We start from the raw sequence: 19696 nt of genomic DNA, 5'->3' as shown, positions 1-19696 counted from the left end.
TTTGAGCGAATACATTATGTAACATTTTATTTAGCATCGAGAGGATAATCTTTTTTTAAATTTCGTACCACAAACATTCCGCATCGGCAATCTATTCGCTTTGTATTATATTATCGTATAATGAGAAAATGGGAAATTTCGCATATTGATTTTAAGACGCAGACATTATGTCTATAATTGTGTGCACTCTCGCGTGAACAATTATGTTTTTAATGCATAATTAAATTAAACGGAAATCAACGTCGACACCGAAACGCAAGCTCGCTAGATAATCGCTTTAACTGTCATTTTTAACCGTCCATTTTCATTATCCGCTTACCGCCGCGACTGAAACTATTCCCTCGACATTTTGACGTGCTCTGAACGACGTTGTGTTAAATCGAATTTTCAGATCTGAAACGGGAAGCGACGATATGCCACATGCTGAAACACCCGCACATAGTCGAGCTGCTGGAGACCTACAGCTCGGAGGGGATGCTCTACATGGTGTTCGAATAGTGAGTGCACATTTTTAATACTCAAACAATTCGAACGATGTTTAAACTGTGTAATTGATTTCAGCATGGACGGTTCCGATCTTTGCTTCGAAGTTGTGAGAAGAGCGATGGCTGGCTTCGTCTACAGCGAGGCTGTTGCTTGGTGAGTACATATTGCGTATAGTTAATACATTGTAATCGGTCAACGTCTAAATCGATCAAACAACCATTGAAACGATGTTAATTTGTAAACAAAAACTGTCCGGATTATGCATTGAGGCATGTCTCGAATAACTTGGTTAATCTCAACGTTTATGTATCTGGTTTTTCACAGTTTTGCCAAGGATAATGAAGGCATTTGCTTTTTAAGAAGCGACTAACTGGAAACTTTAACGATGTGCTAATTACGGTTAAAGTACTGAAAACTCTTGGGTTAAAATTCTTTCTGTGAATTAACAGAGTGCCGTGGTGGGTTTTCAGTGCATAATGAGAGAAAGATAACATTTAATATTTGATATTTTTTAGTTAAATGCTTAGATATATATTTTTTTATTCAAATTAAAAATAAATGTTTTTTGTATCACCATACCAAACCATATGGTTTAAGTATACTGGAATAAATTTAAATCTGAGGACCAAACTACGCACTTATCCCTATAAATTTTTACTTTTAAAAATATGTCCTGAAACCTTAATTTTACTTACGCTACAAGTTAATTAAAATAAGGATTTGCATGAATTATATTATAATATATAATGTGTGGAATGCGAAATATTGTCATCAAGTATGATACTCACATCTTTTTTGGATCAGTATCTTCATCAGAAAAACATTATTTACTGGTTTTGTGGTTACTGAAAATGGTTAGCTTAAAAACGATTTTTGTATGTTTTTAATAGTAATCTAATTTCTGCATTGAAAACTAGTTTAGTCACTGCTAGAGATAATGCATTAAATTCATCATCATATAAAATTTTATGAATAACTGGTTTTCAAAATATTTTTATTATAGCAGTTTGAGGTAGAGATAGTTTGCGTTCGAACTTTAGTCCCTTGATACAGTTTCTTAGTCATAAGAAAATGATGTAATTTATGGAGTATTTAAAATGATCAATATGTATATATGTATATATCATTACACACATTGATAAACATGTTTGATAATCAGTTACTTATGTTTGAACAAAAGTATTAAAAACAGTTTTTATATTTTTTTATATTACGCCAATATACAATTTATACTTCATGGTTTCAGCTACATTCGCTTAAACTGGTTGTAGCTTTATCTGGTGGCATTTTGCTACTATAATATATTCATCTGGCCCAACTTTTTTTTGTAAAGGTCCAGAAATTAAAGTGAACGTAATTTCTTACAAATTTATATTGTTGTTTTAAGTTATATTCGTTACGAAATCCTATGATATTTGCAGCAAAAGCTAATTTTTAAACTCGTTTAGTATTACATATTATCTGAGCTATTATAATATACAAAAAGTTTACCATGACTAATTTATCGAACTGCTGAATAGCATATTCGGTTTTCATTTATGTTAAAAAAATTCACAAAACTGATGCTCGCGAACATCACTGTTCAATAACACACGATAGATTGAGATGTTTCCTACAAAGTTCCTGTTGGTTAATAATATGATTAATAATCAGAAATTTTGAACACCTTGCATTTTCACAAGCCTCATATAATTTTCCAACTAAGCCTTGACCTCCTCAAACCCAGTGCACATTGCAACGTACAATAATTTATTGCTTGTTTTTAAAGCCATTTTCGATTTCATTACACCGGAACCTTTTATACATTACACTGTACTGTACACATTATTATTTAAAAATACACCATATTATTCCAAAATTTTCCTGTACCTTTAATGTATTGTACTTAATAAAATAATTAAACAAAAATATTTTTCTACGAAAAATGAAAATTCAATCTATCGGATGTAACACGTTTTAGTCTATTTAACTTAGATTATTTGTTTACGCTTTCTCAACTTTACTAAGCATATTTTCGTTTGCAATTGTTTAATGCAGACTATTCATTTAGTTACTTTAAACATAGTGCTGAGTCCTCGATTAAATATTGTGATGAAAATTTGTGACTCATTCAGTAACTAACTATTTCCAGAAGCCTCTAAAAATTGGTACTTTTTGATACTATTTATATAAAACAGGTAAATTATATAAAATATTTTCTATTTCGCAAAGTGCACTTGTTAAAATTTCACATAGAGAAAACATGGATTTAACAAAGGCGTTTAGAGTCGAAAATATTTGGAAACTACTAGGTGAGGCCGAAAAAAGTACTTCATTTTTCTGCTATTTAATTGGCTATTGATGTTACTCACAACTGTTCTCGCCGAAAGACCGATATATTGAAATATATTTTTCTGGAATACATTTCTTCGGCTGCAACAATAAAACCTTACTTTACTATTAATAAATAGATATTTTTTTTAATAATTATTCAATGAGGTATGCGCGAATTGATTATAGTGTCACTTTAATTTTTTAGTTTAACTTAACCTTAACTCGATGGTTAGCTGCTCCGTTATAGCATATACATTGAACTTTTAAAAAGTTTGAAAATATGCAATCTAATCATAAAAACCAAATTATATCAGTCAGCGAGCCGGATTTGGCCCGCGGTCCGTAATTTACCGACCCTTAATCTTGCCGGCTATCCATTGTAGATAATTACGTTGATATCACTACTGCGATTTTTTAAAATAGTTATGTATGTTATTATATGAAATATAAAGTTGTATGTAATATTATATATCAAATTTAATATATTTTACACATTGACTAAAAAGGTTTCCTTCGGATGTTAGTAATTGCTCAAATACGCTTTAAGATATTATTAATATCAATTTCTAATATTTAATAATACATATAGCTGTCGTTATATTGCATTTCAATTGTAAGTTTGCTCCATTACCCATTGTTTCAATTAACCCCGTCGTTTCATTGATAAATATTACGCAAGGATGCCATATCGTTGTCACGTCGGAAACTTTAGCAAGACTTTTAGCAAACTCAAGAACAGTGCGTTTGAGGTGGCTTTCATATGATTGATATTCCGAGCAAATGTTTGAGAATGGGGTTACATTACATGATATTTCGTCGTATCATAGAATACCGAAATAAAACAGCGTTATTGAATTTTGTAGTGTACTTGTAATATACTATTTCGTGAATAACATAATTTAATACATATATTAATTTATGATACTTTATTTTACTGTAAACATTTTTTAATAATTAGTTTTAATATGCTGTCTTTATATATTCGCAAAGTAAATATATTTACATATATTTAGTAAAAATGTAGATTTCTTTACTTTTCTAGTAGCACTGCTGTTTAATTTGAGGTGAAACGGTTTTAAACGGTTGTGTCAATTCATAAATTTTCCTAGCGCATATTTCGTTCGTCTTTTTAAAATGAAATTCATTACCGCCATGTTTATGCTCATGGAAATGACGTATTGCCAATTTAAAGCAAAAATAAGTGACGCTTATGATTAATAGGAGAGGAAGGCCATCGGTTGTCACTGATTAATTAATTTAAAAGGCGAAGGAAAAATTGTTTTCTTAAGCGTTAAACAATGGCAAGAAGTATATTATTTGCTACATATTATGTCAAGCGTTCATTTTCAATCTTCAGCATACACAGAGAAAATGAATTTTCAACACGCTCATAGAGATTTTTCTTTGAGAATTTATTAGTCTCGCAATTTTGCCGAAAGCGCCGTAGATAACGATAAGAAGTTTGTAGAAAGTTTCGGGAAGAACCGATCGGTCCAGGTCGCGTCGGTAATTTTAAGATTATTAATTTTGTTTGAGAAACTCGCGAGGGGATCCTTTGCCTCTCTAATGGCGGCGAGTTTATCTCGAGCCAAGAAGCTTTCCGAACTATGTATGTCAATTCAAAGTTTGTTCGTTTGACGAGGAGCGCCCGCGTCTTAGAAAAGCGGGCAACGCAACTCTGTAACCTAGAAGAGGTCAATATATTTACATAATAAACCTTACAGCAAATTGCTTCTATGGTCTACCCTTAACCCCAGTAAGCGGATCCTTTTCTATGATTTCCCAACTGTGTTACCGCTCGGTAATCATGTAATAATAACATATACGAGGGATAATCGTAAAGTAAAGATATCATACAAGTCCATAAAATATATTTATAGAATAATATTATACATTAGGATTGATTTATTGTATTACACATTCAACAACTTTATTCAAGCTGTTTATAAAGTTCATCGATCGTATAATACTTACAATTTTTTTGACGACTTCTTAAGAACAACGGATTTAACGCCATAAAAGTAACTTAAAATTCATTATATTATTTTGCCACATACTACATATTTATAACATATAATCACAAAACGCGCTTCGTCACTTATCAAAATCATAAATAACCACTATCAATTTGAACACACTGCAAACACATTTCAGCGATTGATGGAAAGGGAAATATTTAACAGCGTATAAAAATCATTTTCATTTTGTATATATATTTTTTAATATCTCTCATAATATATGTATTATATGATATTTAGAAAGCTATATAATTTTAAAGCTTTCACAGTCAATTTAGTGTAACTATCCAATTAGTTAATGCGAAGAGATTATTCTATTATTAAATTTAGTATAGAGGGCGTTATTATATTTCACAATATATGCATAATATACGATTAATATTCGCTGAAGCGAGTTTATACTTGATGTTTATACAATTTAATATCAGACCCTTAGCTTAAGGAAATATATCATTGAGCACCAATACAAAAATATAGCAGTTTCTAATATTTTCGGAATATTAAATATTGATTTTTTCTTGCTGCATGTATGTTTATATTTTAATCAACATGAAAGATAATAATGTACGTTTGTGGCTTATTGAGAACGAAATGTAATAAACCTGTAATGTAATAAAATTATAATACGAGTCGTTTACAAATTATAAAGGAAACTCAAAATGCTAATCTTATTTAAAGCTCTTCCAATGAGAGAACACCGGGAGTGCTTTCAAAAGCAGATATAACAAAGCGATATACTTACCCTATCGTATATTGAACACAACAGCTGCTAAAGAAACTGTTAGAAGGATATTAAATTACGTTTTTATAAGTTTAAAACTACGTTTCTTTTGAAATTCAATACTTTTTAAATATAATAAGATTATATTTTTAAATTAATTTTACAATAAGCGTGCCCATTTTGATTAAAGCACTAGTTAATGCGAAAAATTATTCTATTTATAATCATTGAAATTGTTAAGGCTGTTTCGGCACCTTGTCTCTGGGATAAGCTCAATTTATTTAGACAAGTGTTATTATTTATTTCCAATATTGATATAAGATTGGTACAATACACCAAACTTCTTACTAGGCTTACTAGGAAGCCAGTCAACATTATCTTTCCGCGAAATCAGTTTATTCGGAAACAACAGGACATATGACAAGTGACGTCACCCCATTTGATCTAGGTCACGAGAAATAATATATGTTAAAACACCGTGTTTACTAATAATTTATTATGTTGTTAGAAATTATTATTAGAACGTTAACATGTTTCCTCTAAATATTTTATATCAACAACAGCTATTTGCTTATACACTTTTTCCTCGATTTACGCGGTACTCGATTTTTTTATAAATACTTGAAATAAAACATATTTGTTTCCACACGTATAATGCGATGAACAAACGCCATTTCCATTTCTTGCACTTGACCTACATTTGGAACTTCTACCACTGCCCATACAGTGTGTCCATTTTTAGAGTGCTCGCGTGCTGCTAAAGATTTTTCTCTTTTACTTCATAAGAATCGTTTAATTGCATACAAAATAGTAGCAAAAAAGTTCTATGTATTTGTGGAACTTTCAAAGGGTGCCTTTATTTTTGAGTTAACCCTTTTGCCTGCACTACACTTTGTGGACATTACAATTGAAGTCCGCCGAGACCTACGACTTCGAGTAAGCGACCACACTGTCGCAAATTTCATATGCAGTCTGAACGGCGGCCGTGAATGACGTCCGGACGGCGGCTTCTGTCACGTACAGCCCGCATATTTGCGCGCGATCGAAAAATGTGCCAAATAATCGCAATTTTTAAATTGTCATGTTATTAAAATTACGTTACTGATAATTATAAAAGTTAGTGTGTGCCCTCACCAATACAGTGAAAACTTGTCGGTCGTAAATATTCAATTTACGCAAAATCTTTGTCGGCTTTTGCAAAATGCCATAAGGCATAAAAATGATACTTCAAAATACGAACACCACATCTGTGACTATCCTAGGATTTGTCGCCATCGATTCTAAATAATAATTCGTTATGGTGTGACATTTATATAAACCGATCTAGGAAAATACATAAGGATATTCGAAACGATTTTTTTTTAACAAAATCAAGTACCACTAATTATTTAATTTTATATGAAAAAAATATAATAACGCTATCTGTTAGAAGAATATACTATCAAAAATATAATTAATCCCTTTTGGTGCCCTAAAATATTCAAAGATGTCAGTGAGAGTCTGTTGAAGTCCCCGATAAGCATGTGGTATTATAACTTAACCACGTGACCACGATGCAGCGCTCGACATGCGTGTCGTCACTTAACACGCGAGAAAGCGAAAGGGGAAGTATCTCACCGCTCGCGCTCGAAAAAGCAGCTCTGACTTCTGTCCCTTTGACTCGGAAATAATGCCGACAATGTTCGGAAGCGCTCGAAGCTGGCCAAGTCGACTGAATTACCCCCACTTTACCTCCCATTCTCGGTAACCTCGGACAATTTCCGTTTTATTTTTTCATAATTAGTTCTGTTGTTATTTATATATTATTATTTTATATTGCATGTATAGTAAAGTATAAAAAAATCAGCTATTCTCAGCGTTTTATTGCTTTGATTTGTTTTTACTACTTTTTTGTATTTATTATTAAGTTTCGTTAATTTATTTTACATTACTCGGCTGTTTTTTTTTTATATTAATACAAAAGCTTTCAATATTATTTTTAAAATTAATATAAACTATATTTTGTTATATTAATTTATTTCGTATTCTTTAATTTATTAGTAGTATTTTCTATAGACATCATTTACATTAATTTAAATTTAAAAAAATATTATATAATTATTATGTTTTTTATTTATTATTTTTGGGGTATCTTAATTGACCGCTGATCGACAGCCGTACATGTACGGCGATACTCCTCAATGGCTTAATGGTATGCATCTGTGTTTTTTTAATGACTGGTATTGAGTTTTAAACAATACGAATAATGTTTAATTAAGCCTATTTACTTTTTTTATATTTTTGGAGTAAAGCATGTTGAAGTTGTTGCAACCCATCTCTAAAAATAAAGCCCACATCAACAGCAACTATTTGAGTCTCTTTAGCAGCTGAAATAATTAAAATAAATTTCTGTGCATATTTAGAGTTCATAAAAAATAAAATAAATAGTTTTGATATTTTATATTGCTACCATAGAAATATAAATAAACTGGTATTCAATATTATAACTGTAATTTTCGATTCTTTCTGACTTTTCAAATATATTCGAATATTTTACCGTTTAATATTTGATGTTCGTATAGTCTAATATAAATAAATATTTGGAAACTAAATTATTATAGAAGTTTTAAAAAAAATACGCTAAAAAGTAAAAAAAAAAGATTCTTTGAATAACTTGAAATACCGTTAATTTGGTAATGAAATTTAGCGATATTTACCGGTAATTCATGCATTGTAGGTCATAGTTTCTTAACCGGTGGTCCGCGAAGATTTTAGGGTGGGCCGCAAGTAATAAAATTAATTTCACATCTGTTCTGTATTCGCTTGTATTTGCATAGGGCTTTTTATACATCGTTCTGAATAGCTCTATAGGAATTCTTGAAGATCTATAAATAATACTGAAAATTCATATAATAATTGATTTTTATTATTTCGATAAACAATCGAATTTTATGCTGTATTTTTAAATTATTTTAAATTAAATATGGCTATATTAGCATACTGTGTTGCAAAATTAATTGCTTTGAATAAAAAATCAATTATATAAATATTTATTATTTATTTCCAATGTTGATGGTCCGCAAAACATTTTTTTATTTTTTTGGTGGTCCGTGGATGTAAAAAGGTTAAGAAACTATGCTATATAACTAATACAAAATATATAATAAGTGAAATTGTATTTACTTGCTTTAATTTCCAATTATTGTTTACTTTTACGTAATGTTAAGATAATAGGCGTTTTGAGGTCATGCGTGTCTTTTGTTGACAAACTAATTGATCGTTTGTGGATAGTAACATACTAAAAATAGCGTAAGATCTGAGGAATGACCTAGAAAATGGGCGAGAAAAGCAAACGGAATTAGTTAAGTTGGTTAAGTTAATCTATATTGAAATATTGAAATAGGCTTCGAAACTTACTTATTTAGCGAAATATATTGCTTGGTCGACTTGACTTGAATATTTAAAGCATTAATCGATGATTTAGAGATCAACATATTTTATATCATAATTGTGATACAATTATTTAATATACATATATATGGATGATTTTTAAAAAGTAAAGATTAGAAAATTATTAAAAAAATATAATAATTTTTCAGCGCCTCGTTATCTAGTTTTAAAAATGTCTGGGAACGTTTCTGTACTTCAATGTTATAGAAATCTTGCACCTGTTTTTTTTCGGCACCCAACGTGCTTCGAGTTTCCTATAAATTCCTAATCGTTATTAATATGAACAGATTTAAACACTTCTTCACAGCTATCATGAAGGTTCAAAATGCCTATCAAAACGTATTTTTACTCTTTTATAAATTATAGATTTAAATTCATTTCTTGTTCATGAACTTCTTCCTTACTGTTTATATCATATATATAATGTTATATTATATAAGTCGGTGACTAATATCCGAAAAAGTTGAGCTCGAATCCCGTGGGCATGAACCATGATGTTTCATAGCTGAGAAATTAAAGTTATTTATTTAATATAATTTATATTTATAATTCCAATCGATTTCAAAATATATGTCACTAATTTACAGACTGATTTAGGTCTCTTGTCTCACTACTTAGTAGTTGTTTATGTTTACTTTGTTGTAACGCATAACGTTATTATCATAAACAAAAACATGTTGGCACAAAGTAAAAGAAACACTAAACGAATCTCACACTAGATGGGATAAGGAATAAAGACAAGGCCATTTCAAACAAATGCAGAAAGCAAAAATATGTTGCCAACTGAATAAAAAAGCGTTTCTATTTTAACTTGCCTTGTATATATATGTATATGTTGTAGTGAATGTGTATTACCAGTAAATATATATTCTCACTGGCATTTCAGTGAAATTATATTGGAATACATTTTATACTTATGAAAATATAATTTATCTGACAGGTGCTAGTGATATTAAACTGTCATTTAACTGAGGTTAATTTTGTTTTAAAAAATAGTTGCAGGGCGACACATGTTTCGAACGCACGTGTCACGATTATCTGCGCATTCAATAAATAGCTTCACTGATATTCAAATTATATTTATATTAGTAAATGCTAACTTTGCTGAAAAATACACATTCACTATGTAACAGTTGCGAAACGTCAATTTGCTATTCAAACCCAAATTAAATCCATCTTGACATAAAAAAATAGTTTTTAACTTTCATTAGGTTAGTTGTAGATCAAACTGAGTTTCATGAACATTTTAGAGCTATATAAAATTTTACTAGCGCCTATTTTTTTCTAATAGAAATTTATATCTACTGGTGAAAATATATTCAGATTTGATTTAATTTATTAGTTAATGAAATTATATATATACTAGTGAAAATATAATTTCACTAAAAAGTACACATTCACTGTAACATATTTACTTTTCTAGTATCTTTCTTATATATAAATCAAATTTTATGCTTAATAATATAAAGTACCGTTTCTTAAATATGGGAATTTTTGTTTTATAGCTAAGACGTCTCGAATGTTATACGAACCACAGAGTTTTAACGTGTCAATTATAATGTTTGACTTTGAAAACATAAATTCGGGTAGCTGCTCGCTATGGTAGGTTTGCGTTGCGTTAATTTTTTATTAAGGCTGTACGTATGATGTATTGTTGGCGAAGTTGTTAATGTACTGTGCGCGAAACCGCGCGGTTAATTTAACCCGAGTTTTGAGGCGCTCGGTTATAATATTTCAATAATTCGTTACCGCTTTTTACGCCGATCCAACAGGTGTTTGCGGCGGTGTTGTTTAATAAGCCGATGAGTTTCTTTCGGCCACTCATGCATAATTAGGTACTACTCGCTGCTGGAAGTTTGTCGTGAAAAGTTGCCGCAGAGCTAATCTTATACCACCTGGGCCAAACTTTGGGTTTACTATTAACGTCGCGTCGTTAAAATGCATTATAACGTTTTATATTCCAGTATGAAACAGATTATCTTGAATAAAATACTTTACAATACTGAAACATTTGTGCTGACATGAATGGGTTTTAAAAGTTTACTATAAAGTTTTAATTTTATCACTTTTGATGCACATACATATTCTATAGATCTTCCAATTATTTAAAGAGTCAATAGTATCAAGAGTAGTAATTGTGATGAATATTGATGATTTTAAAGTACACTTTATTTGTGCAAATATATGTATAAGAGTTTCGGGAGGACAGTTGTTGGAGAAGCACATATGTATTTGTTTTTATGTAAACCAGTAGCAGTAAGTCTGAAACCTGGATTATTATATTTCTTTATGTTTCAGTTCTTTAATATATAATTAAATATTTACTATTTTTGCACCTTATAAATTAAAAGAAAAAAAAGTTATTCGATATAATTTTCATGTATTTAGAGTTTCATTATTTCATAAATCTCTGTAACGGATTAGGTTTGACTATGTATATTTTCTAACACTGTTCGACTCTCACGTATGTATTACGTTTTTCAACCTATACATGAGATAGTATTCCGAGTAGAACAAGAATGAAAAACGCCCAATTTCACACTACGTTGAGTACAAAATGCACTGAATATGCAAATTAAACTACACGAACGCATTCAGTTCGCACGTTTGAACATAAAACTACGACTGTGATACATGTATACAGTATAGAAATATGCAATATATTATGCATATAGTACTCTACGTCCTGGCATATCTCTTGCAAACAGCTCCAAGCTAAATGAGCAAACGGGAATGGCGGGATGCTCTAACCTAGTTTTTAAATGTCCTCTACTTTTTGTTCTCATGGTGAGATAACGCTGCCTACTTGTTGCCGTGTAAATATTTTCTAGCAAACATATTTCAGAATAAACATAATAGGTACGGTGACACATAATATAATACATCACAGTATGTACATACAATATCTTTAAGATTTCTTTATATATTGAACTCACACCTCCTTAGTCGTGCTCATTATTATATACACACTTAATTTTTTCGCTTCTCTCTAGTATGAAATATAATACATTTTTAATAGATCTAATAAAATATAAGACACTCATTCTTAATAAATTTCTAACAATCATTATTTTAATATATTTTAATTAAATTCTAATCTCATCGTTTCATTTTGCAAATGTTGTAATATGGTTTTATAAGCTTCGTTAAGAATAAGTAATATCGTTGTACAATCGTTGAAGTAAAGCAATATAATATTATTTTATAATTTATTTTTATTTTGTATTTACAATTAATATTTCGTCCTATTTTTGATCCTTAAAATTTAATTGTTAATCAATAATTACTGATTCTATATTATATTTCGTTATTAAAAATAATATCAATATTATTATAATTATGTTTAATAGACATTTATGATTAATTTAAAAAAACCCTGATTTATTATTTGACATTCATTTAACACTTTAATTTTTGCTTTCAAATTAATTTTATTATTTAATTTATAATACAAACTGTGACGCTTTTCTGTGCCTTATTTTATTTCGAAGGGTTGCAATGTCTTGCTGCTTCTCTAAAACGTTTATTTGATTTGATTGTCACGTCGTCATAATTTCCTGATCTTTGGAAATGCACAAAAGTCACAAAAACATATATAAATTGTGCAAAAACAACCATAAATCAGTCGCAGTTTTTGTCAGCTCCTCTTATGTATAATTAAACGTAGATAAGTTTTAAATCACGTTCGGCAAGTTTTGTTGGATGGGTTTTGCTCCGCCTGTTTCACTGTTACTAAACTTTCTGTCTTTCACCAAAACAGTCACAAATACAAGTATATTTCGTATATGTTATATATTAGTAAAAAAATGTCGTATCACAGTAGCTCTATTATTTTCTAATTAATTGAGCGATCGTAGGCAGTTTGTAACATATGGCGGCCGATTTTTAAAAACATATTTCACCCCTTCGGGAGTCCTAAAAATCGAACATGGGCCCTTTGCTCTATCCCTTATAACATAAATACGGCAGCTAAAAATTACAGTTTCTATTATATGCAGATGATTTAAAATTGTTTAAATGCATTTGATCTGTTGCTCACTCTTTCTCTCTATAGAATGATTTAAATTCTTTTCGAGATAGGCTTCCGTCAATCATCTGCTTTTAGTGTTGAAAATGCCATATTGTCGTTATATCATTTGTGGTACACTTACATTAACTGTCTTAACAACTTATCACTCACACCTTGGTCTTATACAATATGTTCACGGTTTTAAAAACTTTTTTGGAATCCAAGAACACTGCTTCAATGACTATTATTAAATAGTTTATCACCACCTTGAATGCATACTCCGTAAATTGTTTCAAACTAAATCCCGATTGTTGTTCACATAAAATATTTCCGAAAATAACAAATTGCTTTACTTGTTCTTGAATACATGTCACATGTATAACTTCTATAATTAATTTAGAGTGTTGCTTGACATTTTGATTATGAGTTTGCGGAGTTGTTGAAAGCACTTTGCTCACGGATGACGCCCGAACTGAATGAATTCTCGTGAGTTTCTTTCCTATCATCATTCTTGTTGGGAACAAAAGTATTACGTTATATATTTTATTTCAATCTCTTCCTTAATTACACGGCCGCAGGTCTTCCTTTCCAAGGTAATTCCATAAATTCTGCGCTGTCCACATGCCTCTCCATTTCTGCGAGCGTCTATTGTAACACGGCAATAATGGCTCTATTGTTGGGATCGCGTTTTTATTTCTTACCGCGTTACGTCTGTAATGTTTTGTGCTATGTTTTTCAATCGATAAAATTATGAAAAAATGCTTCACCTGAATGTTTTTTTCTCATCCTAATGCGTAAAACGATTGGATAATTATTATATCGGAATCGTAAGAACCATCTTATAATTGTAGTTATGAAGACAGTTTATTTAATATATACAATCTATTACAATATATTTTATTTCGTGACCCTGTAACCGTTGTCGTTGTGACCCTGTGGCTTTGCACATGTCTGTCCAAATATCTCTGTCTCTGTCTTGATGTCTCTCCAAAGTCTGCCCTAATGGGATTAAGTGTCCCATATTTTATATTGATTGTTCGAGACAGCTCTGGTGAATTGCAGATATTGATGTTTATGAACCAATTGCATCGTTTCTTAACCACACCTCCAATATGTGTTTACGACTTAAAGTAAAACATAGTTCAGGTGGTGATCCAGATAGACGCACGGTCGAAAGCATTGTCTCTCGCGCGCGTCTTCTTATACAAAATGTTGTTTTTATTGTCATGGGTGGTTATCATATCGGTAACTAGAAGTTTGAAGAATAATGGTAATATACTGCAATTATATTGTTGGGTTATGTGTGAGAGAATGTGTATTTTTTCTCTTCGTTGTTCAAGTGGTAGTTAAAGTGACATAAAAATTTGTTATTAATGTTGTAATATAATCTAAAAAACAACATTTAGGTTTAGTTTATGATAGTTTAAAAATTAAACTGGTTAACTATTAGTTCTTTCTTCGTATATTAATTGAGTACAATTAATGTTGTTCTAAAAAATTATATCATTACAGTTTTTGTCAGACAGTTATAAATAAAAAAATTAATAATTAGAGCATAAAGTCTATTTTTATAGTGATATTGTAATGTATATGTTTTATTTTTTAACACAATACGGTTCATTGTTGCTAATTTACTTCTTTGTTTGTGTAGCACCCACTTTCTCAATTACCTTTCCTGTATTCAGAATATGATAAAACACAGTTATAAATTGAGTTTTCAAAATTTTTTAAAGTGACTATAAAGATTGCTTTTTTTAAAATTTATTTTTCAAAAAATTCAAAAAGTATATGAAATTCATGTTTTAAAGGATCATATTTGAGTACGCACATTTTTACGTATTTTAAATTTCCGCTATGTATGCTAATTTCCGGTTGTGAAAATAGTGCACTACTATATTAAAATATGTGCCCTATAAGTTGTGAATCGTACTTAATAAGTAGTATAATGTACATTTATAAACAGCAAATAAAAAAATAAAATATTGGCTATGTACGTCTTAATGTTGCACCTTATTGCTGTTATTTAATAATTTCGATTATCCTATCAAATAAAAAATATGATATTAAGTAAATATATACGTGTAGTTAAATAGTTTGGAATATTGGTTATATATTTTTGCTGATTTTGAAATGTTAAATGACGGCTTTTAACTGTTATCGTTCATAGACTCGAATAGATATTAACTCGAATATATACTTGTTTTAATATACATTCAAAACTTTCAATCTACATATGCAAATACTTATATAATGTTTTATTTAGGAGAATTTGTAAATAGGGAAAACGTTTTAATTACAGAACAATCAGGGCTTTATAAATGGCATTAAACGGAGACCGGACGGAAACCATTGATCAGGAAAACAAGAACATGACTGAAGTAGTGTTTGTTAATGTAAAGACTTTAAGGACTTTTGAATGGAAAATAGAGTATTTAAATATATTAATAAGTAATAATGGATGTATCTGTATTGTATTGAAGTGGATAAAAAACACTTAACACAAAAAGTAATAGTATTAGAGAATGCTTTAATGTTATACATTATTTAAATTTAATATATAAGTGTTTTAAACTGTGTGAGTGGCAATATAAATAGTGTAGTGAATTAATTAAATTAAAATTGTATCAATTAATTCATAAGTGATAATTAATATAGATGAACGATTGTAATTTATACATAATTAATAGATTTATATTGATTGATAAAAAATTAAGTTTTAAATATTATTTAAATTACATTGATTTTAAACTAAGTGAAAACAATGATAAGTATAGATACTAAACGTGTTACTACCGCGTTGACTGGGCTAAGCCAACCTCCTACCTAGACTGTTGCGAGTGACAGATGCGGTTGTATAAACCAGCGCGAAACAATTGCTTTTCTCTAACATTACCGTATCTCTTCTTAATTGCGCTTCAGTAATATGTTTTCCCATTGAAAAGAAAATATGTTAAATATTAATTATGTTTTTCCTATTGAAAAAGAAATACGTTAATGGTAATAATTAACTAAATTTTTAACAAAAAATAGCTTTTCAAAAAATGAAATTTCTCGATTTAGAATATTTTTTGATAAATTCTTGAGAAATAATTCTCGAAAAAAAAAATAACGTTTAACCAACGCCGTATCTAGAGTTGTTCTTTGTAAAATGCTTACCGTAAGATGACACTATTGGATTGTATGCGCGTGTTGTTTGTCAAAAGAAGAGCAGATACGAGACTTCTATGACGTTGAAATGAATAAAAAAAATACGTTAACTGGCTCACTAAATGCTTTAAACTAAAATTAAATGCTTTCGAAATGTTTTCTGGATTTTAATATCTCTCCTATATATGTATGTGCTGTATATTGGCAAATTCTTCATCTAGTTTATAGATATGTATGATATGTTTTTCTCTGTGCCCCAACAATATATTAGATTCTATATAATGAAATATTTTATTGCCTGCTAGCGCAGCTTCATTGCGCTCATTTTCTTTTGTGTATTCATCGATCCATTCTTATCGTCTAATTAGTTCCAAAGGAAAGGCGACCGAAAGGGAGCATAACACAACGAGCTATAATAATAAATGTCTCATTCATGAAGCGTCGCCGAAACTCAAATCCTTGCGGTTCTTTTTACAAAAGGATCTTTTCTAGCTGCGCTTGCAAAAGATCCTCTCGTAACGTATTCGCATCAGAATCAAAAACGTCTCTTTTTATTAAATTATTCCCTCTAGATAAGTGTTCATAGAGACGCGACGAGTGTCGCGTAGATACGTTTCTTTGTAGAGAAATTCGATTTTGCGCAAAGGATTTCTATGTTTCCCAAGATCGCTTTGCCCCGAAGCGTCGGCAGAATATCTTCTCTTCTCTTTCGCTCACTACTGTCGATATTTCTCACTTTTTGCCGATATAACGAAATTATTCAAATTCAGTACTTACACCCTTGTTTATGCACTTCGTCCGCCTTTTTACTCGGGAATTTTTCGTGTCACTTAGCGTTTTTTTTTGCGAAAGTGGCTTATTATGTTTTGATCGCTAAAATAGACACATCAACACATCGGAGATGTATGAAAATGGCAAAGCAATACGTGATACTTTTTATGTTAGCGTTTTATTGCGTAACTTTTTGTTATTCCTTCGCGAAGGGGAGATATTGAAAATAATCTGCCTATATAAATGTATTATAAAAATAATATAAAAAATGTGTAATATTATTTTAATAAATATTATGATTATGGGAAAACGCATGCTGAACACGTAGAAAAAGACTACACAGAATATGGCACGTGACTAAATGGAATATTATGATACTTAAAGGTCTAAAATAACACATTTTTTATATTCAACTTATATGTGCTTTATTTTTATATGTACATACATATATACTTACTAAATTTCTAACAAACATGTTTGTCAATCGTTTGGTAAATGTAACAATTTTTTTAAAATATTGTATCGCTTGATGTGATCTACAGTCAAGATAAAATCCATACACGTAAAAAGCCAATAACCGGTAGGTGAAGTACACGTGTAATGAACACGCATACTACAATACGTGACGGCCATGAATAAAGCTATTTATTCACACACTTAGTTTACAAACGAACAATCTCTTTATATTTTTATTAAACAGTAGCATACAGGTAACATGGAAATATTAATCATTAATATTATCTTCAAAAATAATATTAATGTTTATAGTGGATTATAATAATTTAACTCATTATAAAATACAGGAAAATATACAAAGGCGACTAATTATAGTATTATTAATATTTAAACAATATATGAATTTAAAGCATGTGGTCTGAATTGAATTTAAAGTACAATAAAACAATTGTCTTAGTCTTAGTGTCGTAGGCTTAGTCATATTTTTGAAGTAAAATTATATTAACATATTATATGTATATTTTTATTTTCATTTAATGTCACTGCAGCTGTGGCTGTTTTTTTTTTTTAATAATAGTGCATTTTTATAAATAAAAATTAAAGTGCCGCTGCCGGGGCTTGAACGTTCAACCTCAGAGTTGCTAGTCTGAGACTTTATGCACTACGCTATTCCGTCCCTCAAAATAATATATTGACGTATTATAATGCTAATATAATACATGATCATAAACATAGTACGCAGCAGAATATATCTTTAAAATTGTTGAATGAGATTACTCTAAAATCGCACTACAGCTCTATCGTATACGACTAGGCATTATTGTTTCTTGATATATTTTATATATAAAAAATGAAAATTCTCATTTTTAGTTCTCGAAAATCCTTGAGAAATTTTAATATCCCTGGCGCTTTGTGAAGGGCCAGGGTTTCTCGAAAACACTCACAAACGTGTGATAATAAAATGATTTATATTTATTCTTAGAAAATCTTTAATCTTATCTTTCTCAAAAAATAACTATAAAGTGGGTCCGAAAAATATTGAAAAGCAGTTCAAAATTTTGTTCCGGGAAACGTTATTTTATAAACGTTATAAACGATATTTTGTCAAAATTCAACGTGCTTCAATAACTTTTTTAAAAATCACTTAATAAAAAATATTCTTTAAAACTTAAAATATCATTTAAAAATTATTGGTTAAAAAATCTCTGCAAAGCCCTCAAATATTTTTGCAATCTGCCAATTCCCACGCGGAGCTATTTCTCCTAAGCTGATTATTAATGTAGTTCTTAGGTTACTAAAGCAAAGATAAGGCCGATTATAATAATTAAGAAAATCGTAAACAGTTTTTTGTTATTTAAATTCTTCCGATCTCTATTATAAGCTACCAAGAAAAAATATTGTAAACATCTGGCACTGTCTTACCCTTTATTATGCAGCAGTATAAAAAATGCATTGGTTGTCAAACATTTAAAAATATTTGTAAAATTCAATTTTTACCAAAAATAGATTTGCCTTGACATTTTTCTTGAGAATTTTAAAAAGTTATCCATTTAAAAATACAGTAGATTTAAAGTTGGTCTAACATTTAAACTACATTTCTTAAGGCTCGGCCACACAGAGAGCGGTCTGTCGCGGCGGGAAGCGATATCTGACCGCGGCGGTTAGGCGGTATGGTTGATGATGCGATGTTGCATCAGTTCTGTCAGACAGAACGCGGTCTGCGGTACTTTTTTTTTTTTTTTTTATAAAAGTTTATTTCTTAAATAGACATAGGTAAAATAGCATACAGATATATTAAATGCACAATACTGGTTCATAACCATTTACATTGTTTACAAATTGTTAAGTTATACAATAACATAAAAAGAATAATAAATTATACGAGAATATACTAAATTAAAGGAAAAATACATAAAACCTTTTACAAATTTAAAAAAAAAAAATCCAAAAAAAAAAAAAAAAAAAAATTTTGGAAAAGAATGAAGCTGATGAGAAAAACAAATTATACAAAATACATAATATACAAAATAAAACACATACAAAGGTAAATAAACCTAGCCCTGTAGACCTGAAACTGATGACACTGTGATGAGCTTAACTGCATCAAAGCAATATGTGCTTAGGCATTTTATGTTTGTATTTAAATTTAAGTTTTGCTTTGTCGTAATCACCGATTCTTGAAATTAGTGGGTTTGCGTGGTCTCGCGAGATTTTTTTATAGTATTTTTCGGTTTGATAATAACAGTATTCTTTAATGGTAGGAATTAAATGTTTGGTGTGGAGTTTTTTAAGGTTAGTATAAAACGGTGTATTATAAATTATTTTTATGGCTTTATTTTGAATTAC

General features: G+C 29.8%; 1 protein-coding gene across 5 annotated transcripts in view; it reads left to right on the top strand.

Annotated features, from left to right (window-relative positions):
* The window catches only part of CASK (peripheral plasma membrane protein CASK), a 569337-nt gene that overhangs the window by 48656 nt on the left and 500985 nt on the right, over positions 1–19696 (top strand). For all 5 annotated transcript variants that reach the window (XM_088193258.1, XM_088193269.1, XM_088193251.1 and 2 more), the window contains 2 exons: positions 392–497; positions 562–639. In XM_088193258.1, coding sequence (XP_088049384.1) covers positions 392–497; positions 562–639 — 184 coding nt within the window. The remainder of the gene's footprint in view (positions 1–391; positions 498–561; positions 640–19696) is intronic.

Source organism: Plectrocnemia conspersa, unplaced genomic scaffold, assembly GCF_051122295.1.
Source record: "Plectrocnemia conspersa isolate PC_06_02 unplaced genomic scaffold, ASM5112229v1 ptg000001l, whole genome shotgun sequence".
NCBI lineage: Eukaryota > Metazoa > Arthropoda > Insecta > Trichoptera > Polycentropodidae > Plectrocnemia > Plectrocnemia conspersa.
Note: the sequence above shows the minus strand (reverse complement) of the source record. Positions and strands in the feature narration are given on the sequence as shown.